The sequence below is a fragment of the Schistocerca gregaria genome, chromosome 3, assembly GCF_023897955.1.
Source record: "Schistocerca gregaria isolate iqSchGreg1 chromosome 3, iqSchGreg1.2, whole genome shotgun sequence".
In the NCBI taxonomy this organism is placed as follows: Eukaryota; Metazoa; Arthropoda; class Insecta; order Orthoptera; family Acrididae; genus Schistocerca; species Schistocerca gregaria.
This window is the reverse complement of record NC_064922.1, coordinates 233,552,663-233,566,940: the sequence shown is the minus strand read 5'-3', so window position 1 is coordinate 233,566,940 and position 14,278 is coordinate 233,552,663. Positions and strand designations below refer to the sequence as shown.

Below are 14,278 nucleotides of genomic sequence, written 5' to 3'. Positions count from 1 at the left end.
TGTGCTCTTTGTATCGGATCTCAAAATTTCTACCTGTTTGCCCTATGTAGTAGCAGGAGCAGCTGTCACATCTTAATTTATATATACCAGATTTTTGGTAGGGTGTGCTGGCTCTTTTGGTGTTGTGGACTATTTTGTTCTGTATTTTGTTGTTAGTGTGAAAACTTATTTTGACATTATGTGGTTTGAATAGCTTAGCAAGTTTGTATGAGATATTGCCGAGAAACGGCATACAAACGAATTTGGTTTCTTCTGCTACTGAGGTCTGGCTTGCTGGTTTTGCTTTGTTAGATATAATGTTTTTATCTAATTTTTCAATTATGCTTGGGTCATAAGCATTGTTTGATGCTATTGTTTTTAATATATTGATTTCATTAATTTTTGCAGTAGGATCAGCTTGAATCTTGTTGATACGGTTAAGTGCTGATTTGAAAAAAGCTAGTTTATGCTGATTTGGGTGGCATGATGTATTGTTTATTATGACATCTGAAGTGGTGGGTTTCCTATATATCTGAAATTTATGTTTGTTGTTGTGATGTGTTATGTTTAGGTCAAGAAAATAGATACCTTTTTGGGTTTGGTGTTCTACTGTGAACTGTATTTTGGGGTGAACATTATTAAGTTTACCAGCTAAGGCCTCAATTTCAGTGGCTGTCCCATCATATAACAACAGGGTGTCATCAACATATCGTTTATAATAAATGATTTTGTCTGTTTCTATTGGGTTTGCTTTAAAGAATTTAATTTCGAGATCATTAATGTAGATGTCAGCAAGAAGGCCAGCTAGACTACTGCCCATTGCTAGACCATCATGTTGAATATATATTTTGTTGTTGAAGGTGAAGTAATTGTGGGACAGCACTAATTCAAGTAAATCCATCAGCTCACAGATTTCCATGTCACTTAACTTTTTATGTTGTAATAAGTTATTTTTTATTATTCGAAGTGTGTCTATTATAGGTATGTTTGTGTACAGGTTGACAATATCAAGGGATGCAAAGTTAGCTGCATTGGGAATGGAAATTTCTCTGATACTGTCAATCAAATCATAGGTGTTTTTTATGGAATAATTGGTTGGGAATGTATAATATTTCTTGAGTATTTCATGCAGTTTTTTAGTCACTTTGTGCCCTGGGCTATTTATGGAATTCACAATCGGGCGTATCGGGTGTCCATCTTTATGAATTTTAGGTTGTGATCTAAGCTTTGGTGCTGTAGGGTTCATTATAACACATTGTTTGGCTTCAATGGATGTCAGCAGAAAGTTACAATTTTTTAACATGTCTTTTATTTTAGCTTGGTATTTGGGAGTGGGGTCAGATTTCAACTCAGTTATGTTGTTATTCTTGAAAAATTCTAGGGTTTTCTTAATGTAATCAGACTCGTACATTATCACGGCTGTGCTGCCTTTGTCAGATTTAACAACAAGGGCACTACTGTTTGTTAGCTTTTTGTTAATTTGTTTCAGTGTTGCAGATTCATCATGTTTATTACTATGGAGCCTTTGTGCATCTATGGTTTTCTTTATTATTTTGTTTGCATCATGGGCTAGAGCATTTTGATCATTCTGATCTAGTTTTGATGCTATACATGCTATTTTGGTGTTAGTTATTAGGTCTTTAACACTGTTGTAATCAAGTTTTGTGGCAATATTATGTTTAAGTCCCTTATTTAACAAATTTAATTCTGTGCTATTGAAATTAATGCTTGTTGTGTTAACTACTCTCTCAAAGAATTTATGTTGCACGGGAGGGCATTCATTTGGTGGAATGGGGGATTTTTTGGCAATCAGGAGTGAGAGCTTTTCTTTTTGTTTATGTGCAATTTTCAACATCTCTTTATCCACATTTAGTTGGGTTAGATCTAAGAAATTCGTGATTTGGCTTAGAGTGAGATAGTTGCTTAACTCTAAGTGCAGCATGTAGATGTCCCTGTTTAACAAGTCTTTTCGTTTGTAATGTGATCTAATTTCATTTTTTATCCATACAATTTCACATTTTCTCTTGGCTGCTTGTGCAGATTCACTCTGGTCTTTAACTACAACTCTTATGTAATTAGGAGTTACATTCTCTAAGATACATTGCTTATTAAATTTGATGGCAAGAATAGTTTTCATTAGTTTCACTTTGCACTTCCTGTATTTGTTCATTGTTCCTTTTACCTGGCTAGGTAGCAGAATAAGACTTTTATCCATTGTGGATGTGGAACACTGCGACTGTGGTGTGAAAAGGTTTTCAGAAATTACTGCAACCAGTCGCCTTTTATGTAGATGTATTTTATTTAACCATGACCGGTTTCGAGCTGCCTAGCAACTCATCATCAGATGGTATATACATTTAGTGCTTTTTTGTACCCATTGTGTGGGTGGTTGAGTATCTGTGGCTAGACAGAAACGAGAACAAATAATCGCTACATGTGGTACAGTAACACGAAATATTTACAGCATAATTTATGTTTAACGTATAAGAGCAAATAATCACTACATGTGGTACAGTTACACGAAATATTTACAGTTTAATTTACGTTTTGAGGTGTTACTTACAGATAAATCTTTCTGCAGGTATATATATATATAAAGGAGAGGGGGGGGGGGGGGGGGGTTGAGAGGGTGATGTGGAGAGAGAAGAGAGCTGAAAGGGGGGGGGGCAGAAGTGGTACAAGCTTTTATGTGTGTGTGTGGGGGGGGGGGGGGGCATTTTGTTTCTGAATGACTGTTTAGTTTTTTAAGTTCAAAGAATCCTTAAAATTCTGAAAGAAGGAGTTATTCGCCAATTCTGTCTGCTCATTTAAAATGGTATGTGGGGAATTATGTTTGTGGGTAAAAATCTCTAATTGTTCGAGAAGATCCATCTTGAATCCCTTGTCTACAGTGTGTAGGATTTGAAGGTTAGTTTTAATGTCTGTTATGGAATGTTTATTATCTGCTAGATGGGTAGCAAAAGTGGATCTATTTAAGTTGTTTAGGCGAAGTGCATCAGTGTGCTCTTTGTATCGGATCTCAAAATTTCTACCTGTTTGCCCTATGTAGTAGCAGGAGCAGCTGTCACATCTTAATTTATATATACCAGATTTTTGGTAGGGTGTGCTGGCTCTTTTGGTGTTGTGGACTATTTTGTTCTGTATTTTGTTGTTAGTGTGAAAACTTATTTTGACATTATGTGGTTTGAATAGCTTAGCAAGTTTGTATGAGATACTGCCGAGAAACGGCATACAAACGAATTTGGTTTCTTCTGCTACTGAGGTCTGGCTTGCTGGTTTTGCTTTGTTAGATATAATGTTTTTATCTAATTTTTCAATTATGCTTGGGTCATAAGCATTGTTTGATGCTATTGTTTTTAATATATTGATTTCATTAATTTTTGCAGTAGGATCAGCTTGAATCTTGTTGATACGGTTAAGTGCTGATTTGAAAAAAGCTAGTTTATGCTGATTTGGGTGGCATGATGTATTGTTTATTATGACATCTGAAGTGGTGGGTTTCCTATATATCTGAAATTTATGTTTGTTGTTGTGATGTGTTATGTTTAGGTCAAGAAAATAGATACCTTTTTGGGTTTGGTGTTCTACTGTGAACTGTATTTTGGGGTGAACATTATTAAGTTTACCAGCTAAGGCCTCAATTTCAGTGGCTGTCCCATCATATAACAACAGGGTGTCATCAACATATCGTTTATAATAAATGATTTTGTCTGTTTCTATTGGGTTTGCTTTAAAGAATTTAATTTCGAGATCATTAATGTAGATGTCAGCAAGAAGGCCAGCTAGACTACTGCCCATTGCTAGACCATCATGTTGAATATATATTTTGTTGTTGAAGGTGAAGTAATTGTGGGACAGCACTAATTCAAGTAAATCCATCAGCTCACAGATTTCCATGTCACTTAACTTTTTATGTTGTAATAAGTTATTTTTTATTATTCGAAGTGTGTCTATTATAGGTATGTTTGTGTACAGGTTGACAATATCAAGGGATGCAAAGTTAGCTGCATTGGGAATGGAAATTTCTCTGATACTGTCAATCAAATCATAGGTGTTTTTTATGGAATAATTGGTTGGGAATGTATAATATTTCTTGAGTATTTCATGCAGTTTTTTAGTCACTTTGTGCCCTGGGCTATTTATGGAATTCACAATCGGGCGTATCGGGTGTCCATCTTTATGAATTTTAGGTTGTGATCTAAGCTTTGGTGCTGTAGGGTTCATTATAACACATTGTTTGGCTTCAATGGATGTCAGCAGAAAGTTACAATTTTTTAACATGTCTTTTATTTTAGCTTGGTATTTGGGAGTGGGGTCAGATTTCAACTCAGTTATGTTGTTATTCTTGAAAAATTCTAGGGTTTTCTTAATGTAATCAGACTCGTACATTATCACGGCTGTGCTGCCTTTGTCAGATTTAACAACAAGGGCACTACTGTTTGTTAGCTTTTTGTTAATTTGTTTCAGTGTTGCAGATTCATCATGTTTATTACTATGGAGCCTTTGTGCATCTATGGTTTTCTTTATTATTTTGTTTGCATCATGGGCTAGAGCATTTTGATCATTCTGATCTAGTTTTGATGCTATACATGCTATTTTGGTGTTAGTTATTAGGTCTTTAACACTGTTGTAATCAAGTTTTGTGGCAATATTATGTTTAAGTCCCTTATTTAACAAATTTAATTCTGTGCTATTGAAATTAATGCTTGTTGTGTTAACTACTCTCTCAAAGAATTTATGTTGCACGGGAGGGCATTCATTTGGTGGAATGGGGGATTTTTTGGCAATCAGGAGTGAGAGCTTTTCTTTTTGTTTATGTGCAATTTTCAACATCTCTTTATCCACATTTAGTTGGGTTAGATCTAAGAAATTCGTGATTTGGCTTAGAGTGAGATAGTTGCTTAACTCTAAGTGCAGCATGTAGATGTCCCTGTTTAACAAGTCTTTTCGTTTGTAATGTGATCTAATTTCATTTTTTATCCATACAATTTCACATTTTCTCTTGGCTGCTTGTGCAGATTCACTCTGGTCTTTAACTACAACTCTTATGTAATTAGGAGTTACATTCTCTAAGATACATTGCTTATTAAATTTGATGGCAAGAATAGTTTTCATTAGTTTCACTTTGCACTTCCTGTATTTGTTCATTGTTCCTTTTACCTGGCTAGGTAGCAAAATAAGACTTTTATCCATTGTGGATGTGGAACACTGTGACTGTGGTGTGAAAAGGTTTTCAGAAATTACTGCAACCAGTCGCCTTTTATGTAGATGTATTTTATTTAACCATGACCGGTTTCGAGCTGCCTAGCAACTCATCATCAGATGGTATATACACTAACAACAAAATACAGAACAAAATAGTCCACAACACCAAAAGAGCCAGCACACCCTACCAAAAATCTGGTATATATAAATTAAGATGTGACAGCTGCTCCTGCTACTACATAGGGCAAACAGGTAGAAATTTTGAGATCCGATACAAAGAGCACACTGATGCACTTCGCCTAAACAACTTAAATTGATCCACTTTTGCTACCCATCTAGCAGATAATAAACATTCCATAACAGACATTAAAACTAACCTTCAAATCCTACACACTGTAGACAAGGGATTCAAGATGGATCTTCTCGAACAATTAGAGATTTTTACCCACAAACATAATTCCCCACATACCATTTTAAATGAGCAGACAGAATTGGCGAATAACTCCTTCTTTCAGAATTTTAAGGATTCTTTGAACTTAAAAAACTAAACAGTCATTCAGAAACAAAATGCCCCCCCCCCCCCCCCCACACACACACATAAAAGCTTGTACCACTTCTGCCCCCCCCCCCCTTCAGCTCTCTTCTCTCTCCACATCACCCTCTCAACCCCCCCCCCCCCTCTCCTTTATATATATATACCTGCAGAAAGATTTATCTGTAAGTAACACCTCAAAACGTAAATTAAACTGTAAATATTTCGTGTAACTGTACCACATGTAGTGATTATTTGCTCTTATACGTTAAACATAAATTATGCTGTAAATATTTCGTGTTACTGTACCACATGTAGCGATTATTTGTTCTCGTTTCTGTCTAGCCACAGATACTCAACCACCCACACAATGGGTACAAAAAAGCACTAAATGTATATACCATCTGATGATGAGTTGCTAGGCAGCTCGAAACCGGTCATGGTTAAATAAAATACATATACATAAAAGGCAACTGGTTGCAGTAATTTCTGAAAACCTTTTCACACCACAGTCGCAGTGTTCCACATCCACAATGGATAAAAGTCTCACATCCATTGTAGTTTCATAATAAGTTGTACCAGTAACAAACCAATTAATAGCTGTTAGTTTGCATACAGAAAGTCTTTTACAAATTGTGTTAGCCCAGAAAAGGGCCTTTTTTGTAACTAGGACACATTGTGTACTTAAAGCAGGTGCTCGAACTGGCGACACTCTGATGCGACACAAGCATGGTAACATTGAATGATGTTTTGCCGAACTCTTTCAAAGATTCCTGGCATTGCCTGATGTGACTGACGGCATGTTGAATGCGATCCATTAATTCCTCTTCCTTTCTGGATAGTTCACATCTATGGGTGAACTAGAACCTTGAAGAATCCCAACAGGAAAACGACTGGTGGTGCGAGGTCTGCTGATTGCCAGGGGCCATGTCCTATGAGCGCCTCTGCCAGCAGTTGAAGAGTTCATTTAAATATGCATGCTCAGCATGACTGTAATGTGCAAGCAATTCTACGTGATAGCTGTTTACTCTATATCACAATGTTTATCAGGTATATAGCAAAGTTAATTTCTGGCTAATAAATGCCTTCTGAACCTATTTCCTAACTCAAAAACATGGACTTCATAGCTGCCTGCTGTGTACTGACAAAGCCACTTTCATATCTAAAGGCAAGGTAAATATCCACGGTCTTTGCTATTGGCCAGAAGGGAAGCCTCATTAATACAAGACAACCAGACCATATGGAGCACATATACCTCATGAAGATTCATCCACAACCAGATTATCAAGCCTTATTTTCTTGATTAATAATTAAATCATGAACAGTAACCTGAATTTCTCGTAAAAACACTGACAAAGTTGCTAGAAAATATTAATGTAGTTGCACCAAAATGGGTTTCCTTAGTGGCTAGGTGTACCTTAAATCAATTTTTTCCTGCCCAATAGATTTGTGCAGGACAGCCAAAGACTTATTAACCATGGTCACTAAATTTAAGTACACTTTATCATTTATATTGCTGATGTATCAAAGCCATTGCATACCACCTGGGCTCTACACCACGAGATTATATGAAAGATACAGTTAGTAAAACACACTGGCCACTCCCAAATGTAGAGGTACTATACAAAATGCACAAAGGTGAGCATGACTATGCTTAGAATAAGGCAAATATTTTTAACAACTATTGCTGTAAACCATAACCTAAAAATCTGATGTTTCCTAATAACTTCTTGCAAATGTAAAAATTACAAAGAAAGTTTATTTAAAATTAAAGGGTAAGACCAAGTTTGTCCCACTTCATAATATTTAAAAAGAACATCCATTATTCTACAGACTTTAATTTACTTTCTCCAGTAAGTGTTCAAATAGTCATCTACAGGAAGAGTTTATGATGACATTACTAAAATAGCACACACTATACAAAAAACTTTTCAGATGGAAAAATGTTCAGTTTTGAGTCCTCTTTTAAATATAGCTAACTTTTCTCATGTTCCCACTTGAAATTCTGGAGTTACTTCATTTTATACATTTTCTAGCAGCCTCCAGCCAATTTCAGATAAACCATTTGATTCATCCTTATCAGCTTGCTTAAAACACATTACACCCAAAAAAGATTAGGCAGAAAATTTCTTAAAAAAAGGCACCTGTATGTTAGTCTGAAGCACCCAGTACATGAAATACCAAAATAATTCCCTCTGCAATTTCAGTCAGTTGTTGATACATAGCTAATAAATGGCAAAATAAAGGAAAATTAGATTTCAGTATTCTAGCAGCTATTTTGATTGTGAAGAATATAGTAGTTACGGTTTCATACATTATTTCTTAATGGTAGAGATCAAAAGATTACCCTATTTACATCATGGATTATATCATGAACTATCCTATTTTTTATTTTCGTCAAACCAGTAATGCTTTTATTCAGAATTTGTATCATTAAATTAAGAGTCAGATAAAATGTATAATCTGACACCTTAACTTGTGGATATTTAATTGAGGTACATGAGATATGCTCAGTGTCATTTCATTGTGTTGTTTCACTGGAAAGCAAAAACTATAATATCGGTTACAGTATGTACACATTATGCTAGTAAAGGAATGAAATCATTCAGGTAATGGGAAGTGGTCTGTGGCCACTCTATAAAAATTGCTTTTTACCTCATTGGTCATTGCCATGTCTCCTTGAAAAAGTCCTGGTTTCACTTCAGGATCATGGTCTGTCTCTTGCAGGGCATTTAAGCTCTCTATGGTCATGCGACCTGTAAGGAATGATACAGTAGGCAATATGTTATTTGTGTATCTGGTTATTGGTAAGGAGATATAGCTAACAGAGGAATGTAATCATCAATCCAGGAGTAAGGAAGTAAGGCTTCAATTTTGTCATCTCTTAGGGTATGAAGAACTGGTAGCTATAGCATAGGTCGCTACAGCATACAGAGATCACTCTGTGTTTTAGTCAGTTAAGGGCCTGCTTAAAAGAAGGAACAGTAATATTGTCAAGGATCACTTAAAAGTCTAACCTACCTTCATTAGGAACAGGTGGCATTGTTGAGCTGGGTAAAGGATTCAGTGTCCTTGAAGTTACCATCGATAAAAGGTAGGACATAAGCAATAGCTTAATCATTGTATTCCCTGCAAACAGAAAGGTTGTCAGTGAGTAAACACATTGCCATTGATTTATTGTTAGAGTACTAATAATGACAGCCTCTCAGTGGTTAGGAAAAGGCTTTACATGTTTAAGAGGTAGTCATAAAGTTTTAATTATCACCTATAAAAGTAAGTTACATAATTAATTTTTGTTTGTTTTGGGATACATGTTTGTGGTCCTGGTACACATTGAAATCCTCATGCTATGTACTGCGGCACACCACTAGAGGAATCAAAGCAATATGTTGTGACCCTTCTCCACAATTTTGTTTTGGCTTGTCTGGTGGCGTATTATAGTACTGTAGTGTGGCGATTTCAGTGTGTACCAGGAAAATTAAATACAAAATTTCTTTCTTAATGGTTTGAGATCACAGCAGCTATTTTCATAAATATTACTGAAGGAACAAATTAATAACAATATTTACTTTTTCAAGGTGATAACTAAAATGTTATGGCTAACCCTCACAGAAAACAATAATCTTATACATGTTCTCACTATTGTAGAATTTAACAATATCAGAGAAGGAAAGTTGCCACCCACCATATAGCAGAGATGCTGAGTCGCAATAGGCACAACAAAAAGATTCACACAATTATAGCTTTCGGCCAGTAAGGCCTTTGTCAGAAGTAGACACACATGCACACACGCATTCATGCAAACACAACTTGAACACAACTCTGCAGTCTGAGAGAACTGAAACCACACTCTGAGACTGCGGATGTGTGTGCAAGTTGCGTTTGCATGAGTATACGTGTGTGTGTGTGTGTGTGTGTGCGCCTACTGCTGACAAAGGCCAAAGCAAAACCAGTAACTCAATATATCCTAACCCAGCATTTCCACCTGACGTGTCATAGTGTACTGTTGCTTTGTGAATTCATGTTAGGTACGTCGCGAAACTTTTAATGTCTTCTAATCTTTTATGTATAAAATATCTTGACTATAAAAAATATTGTCACCAAATCATTTCTTGGAGTAGCCCTATTAGCAAAGAAATCGACCATCATTATGCATGATTGTACACATAATAATAAAAAATGTATTGTACATATATTATGGCCCTGAGCACTATGGGTTGGTTCAAATGGCTCTGAGCACTATGGGACCCAACTTCTAAGGTTATCAGTCCCCTAGCACTTAGAACTAATTAAACCTAACTAACCTAAGGACATCACACACATCCATGCCCGAGGCAGGATTCAAACCTGCGACCGTAGCGGTTAGCGGTTGTGCGGTTCCAGACTGTAGTGCCTAGAACTGCACTATGGGACTTTATTCTGAGGTCATCAGTCCCCTAGCACTTAGAACTAATTAAACCTAACTAACCTAAGGACATCACACACATCCATGCCCGAGGCAGGATTCAAACCTGCGACCGTAGCGGTTAGCGGTTGTGCGGTTCCAGACTGTAGTGCCTAGAACTGCACTATGGGACTTTATTCTGAGGTCATCAGTCCCCTAGAACTTAGAACTACTTAAACCTAACTAACCTAAGGACATCACACACATCCATGCCCAAGACAGGATTCGAACCTGCGACCGTAGCGGTCGCGCGGTTCCAGACTGAAGTGCCTAGAACCGCTCGGCCACGTCGGCTGGCAGTCGTCGTAGGGTTGTGGACCACTGCGGCAGTGGCAGGGACAGAGCCTCTCCGTCGTTTCTAGGCTCCGGTTAACATACAATACAATACCAGTTCAATGTTATTTGTATTAATGGAGATAACATTGCGACACTTAATTCTGTCACTGGCGTAAACTTCCGAAAATATGTATGACATTGAGTTAAAAAAAAACTAACAGCGCCGTTTATTGATTCTTTGGTGTACCAAAAAACTAACAGTGGCATCTATTAGTTGTTTGCTGCACTATGCCATAATGATTACTAAGCAGAGCAGACGACAAAACTTTAAATTACGATATTTTTTTTCTCTTGATCCGATTTTGATGAAATAAAGTACATACGTTTCCTCAAACTACGCTCATGTTACCTGTGAAAATCCCATGACAACTCCTATACTAATGTTCAGGCAGACACAGCAGTTTTAGATAAAACTTTAAATTACTGTATCTTTTTTGTGATCCGATTTAGATGAAATAAAGTCCATGCATTGGACCAAGCTACGCTCAACTTAGCTTTTAAGGTCTCATGAAAACTCGTCTAGTAATTTTGGAGATCGTCATATTCAAACAGACAAGCGCAATAGTTTAATAGTGTTATCACTAACATAGGTGTAGAAGTTTGGTATCCGCTATTACAATAGTCCCCCCCCTCCCCCTTTCCTAACTCCCCCAGAGAAATTTCGCAGTCCAGAGGCACTGGCGCACAATGATTTTCCCATTACAACAGGTGCACTGCACTGTATTGCATAATGAAAAATACAAATATCATATGGAAGCTTTTTACATTCTCTGTGCAGTCAATTATGGCACACAGGACCTGTAGCAACTGCGGATCCATATGTATCAGTTTTTCAAACTTTGTTATTTTAATTTTTTATAATATGTAACGGTAACGTCCAACAAAATCTTATTTTATTAATTTAAACACGACTGGTACTATGCATCTCGAATTTTGAACCATTGCCTGTGCAACCTAATCTCTGAAATTACCCGCCGCAGTTTACTTTTATTGCCTCCATTCACATAGTATGAAAAATCATTGTTACGAAATAATGTCCCTCCACTGTAAAATGAAAATAGAATTTTTGGATCAGCTGCAAATTACCAGGGCGTTCTTAATATTGTTGTCACTAGCAAGGGGACCTGCAGGGGCGAGGCAGGTTCATAACTGCTGTAATCGCCGGTTACAGTAACACATAAGATGCTTTTTCTTTCATTTAAACACTCTTGGAATATATCTTCTGTACAATTTCAGTTGAGGAATACTACTTCATACTTATAGCCCGTGGGCATTTAAAACATTAACAGCTGTCAGTGTAATAGGCGGCAGTTTGGAAGGACACAGGGGCTGGTCATCTACATGCTACACTCGAAAAACTTCCCATCAACAACGATTAACAGTGCACGCGCACCCACTGAAGGGTCCATCCACTCTCTCGCTGCCGCGAGATAAAGAGGAGGGATGTGCAGCTGATGGAGGCAGATGATAATCGTGTGGCGCCCACAATTCTCTTGTTCTTCCAAAGAAGCGTGTGTTATTCTTTCGCGAGTTGCAGTGCTGAAAGTGTTCCGGTATAAATCAGGATACATATTATAGTATTTCATTCTGTTTTAATACATACTCTGACGGAAATAAACCGCAACACAATGTAGGAGTTGTGCGACGTAAACGAAAGTTGGTAGGCGTGTTTCCACATCTGAGAGAATAAGTCTATTCAAATTTCGCGCCAGTCGCATAAGAGTGGTGCCACTATGAAGATGCAAATCAGGCTTGTTTTAAATAGACGCTGTAACGGTCGTGAACGTTAATTGCCTTTGAGAGTGGCACCTCGCTGTGTTTGAACGAGGTCGTGTAATATGGCTACAAGAAGCTGTATGTTCCGTCAGCGATACTGCAGAAAGACTTGGCAGGAATGTAGCCAGTGTACATGATAGCTGGCAGCGGTGGTCACAGAAGACTGGACTCCGGACGTCCACATGGTGCTACCTAGAGGGAAGACCTTCGTTTTCGTCTTTTGGGTCTGATACGTACTTTGAGCAGCAGTTGGCACCACAGTGACACAACGAACTATTACAAATCGGTTGGTTCAAGGACAGATCCGAGACAGATGCTTTGTAGCGCGCATTCCACTGATCCAAACAACCGCCATTTGCGACTTCAGTGGTGTCACTCTTGAGCTCATTGGAGGACAGAATGGAGGTCTGTTGTTTTATTCTGATGAAAGCTGGTTCTGGCTAAAATGGCTCTGAGCACTATGGGAATTAACATCCGTGGCCATCAGTCCCCTAGAACTTAGAACTACTTAAACCTAACTAACCTAAGGACATCACACACATCCATGCCCGAGGCAGGATTCGAACCTGCGACTGTAGCAGTCGCGCGGTTCCGGACTGAGCGGCTAGAACCGCTAGACCACCGCGGCCGGCAAAGCTGGTTCTGCCTCGGTGCCAGTGATGGCCGTGTTTTGGTTAGAGGGCCAGTTGAGATCCTGCAACCAATCTGTCTGTGTGCTAGACACACTGGACCTACACATGGAGTTATGGTCTGGGGTGCGATTTCTTATGACAGCAGGAGCACTCTCGTAGTTATACCAAGCATATTGACTGCCAATTCGTACGTCAGTCTAATTATTCGACCTGTCTTTCATGAACAGAATTCCAGTGGGCGTATTCCGACAGGATAATGCTCGCCCACATACTGCTGTTGTACCCCTACATGCTCAACAGAGTGAGAGTGTCTGAGAGTGTCAACATGTTACATTGGCCTGCTCGATCAACACATCAGTGTCCAATCGAGCACATATGGGACATCATCGGATGACAATTCCAGCGTCATCCACTAACAGCAGCATTAACCGTCTCTGTATTGACCGACCAAGTGCAACAGGCATGGAACTCTATTCCACGACACCCACCACCTATACAACACAATGCATGCATGTTCACATGCTTGCGTACAGCATACTGGCAGTTGCACCAGCTATTAGTGTAACTGCATTTCACATGTGCAAAGGTTTATAACGCTCATACACCAGCCTGTGATCTTGCAGTATTAATCACTTAAATATGTTACCTAGATAAACGTATTCGCAAAACTTCATTAATCTACATTAATTGGTGTTGCGATTTTTTTCCATTGGTGTGTGTATTATTTATTCATTATAAGTTTAGTGAACAGGTATTATTTTTAATGACTTTAAATTAGCTCCTCCGTAAGTGTGAAATTGTGTTGCTGAAGCAGTACCGACGAAGTAGCGGGCTTCTCAAAAGATACAAATGTATCGTTGTTTTCATCCGATGTATTGTCCCGTGTGGACGACATAGTAATAAGCATTCATGAAAGCCTTGCGGATTAGCCGAGCGGTCTTAGGCGCTGCAGTCATAAACTGTGCGGCTGGTCCCGGCACAGGTTCGAGTCCTCCCTCGGGCATGTGTGTGTGTGTTTGTCCTTAGGACAATTTAGGTTAAGTATTGTGTAAGCTTAGGGACTGACGACCTTAGCAGTTAAGACCCAGCGGGCCGAGGTGGACGAGCAGTTCTAGGCGCTACAGTCTGGAACCGCGCGAACGCTACGGTAACACGTTCGAATCCTGCCTCGGGCATCAATGTGTGTGATGTTCTTCGATTAGTTAGGTTTAAATAGTTCTAAGTTCTAGGGGACTGATGACCTCAGAAGTTAAGTCCCATAGTGCTCAGAGCCATAATCAGTTAAGTCCCATAAGATTTCACACACATTTGAACATTTTGAACATTCATGGCGTAGAGAAGCAAGTGCAAGAACTGATGAAAACGAATAGGTCG

General features: G+C 38.4%; 1 protein-coding gene across 1 annotated transcript in view; it reads right to left on the bottom strand.

Moving 5' to 3' along the window:
• LOC126355159 (hatching enzyme 1.2-like) overlaps positions 1-14,278 on the bottom strand; it is an 83,285-nt gene that overhangs the window by 38,082 nt on the left and 30,925 nt on the right. Inside the window, exons 2-3 of the mRNA XM_050005367.1 lie at positions 8,738-8,845; positions 8,372-8,472 (exon numbers count right to left, since the gene is read on the bottom strand). Coding sequence (XP_049861324.1) covers positions 8,372-8,472; positions 8,738-8,837 — 201 coding nt within the window. The 5' untranslated portion in view covers positions 8,838-8,845. The remainder of the gene's footprint in view (positions 1-8,371; positions 8,473-8,737; positions 8,846-14,278) is intronic.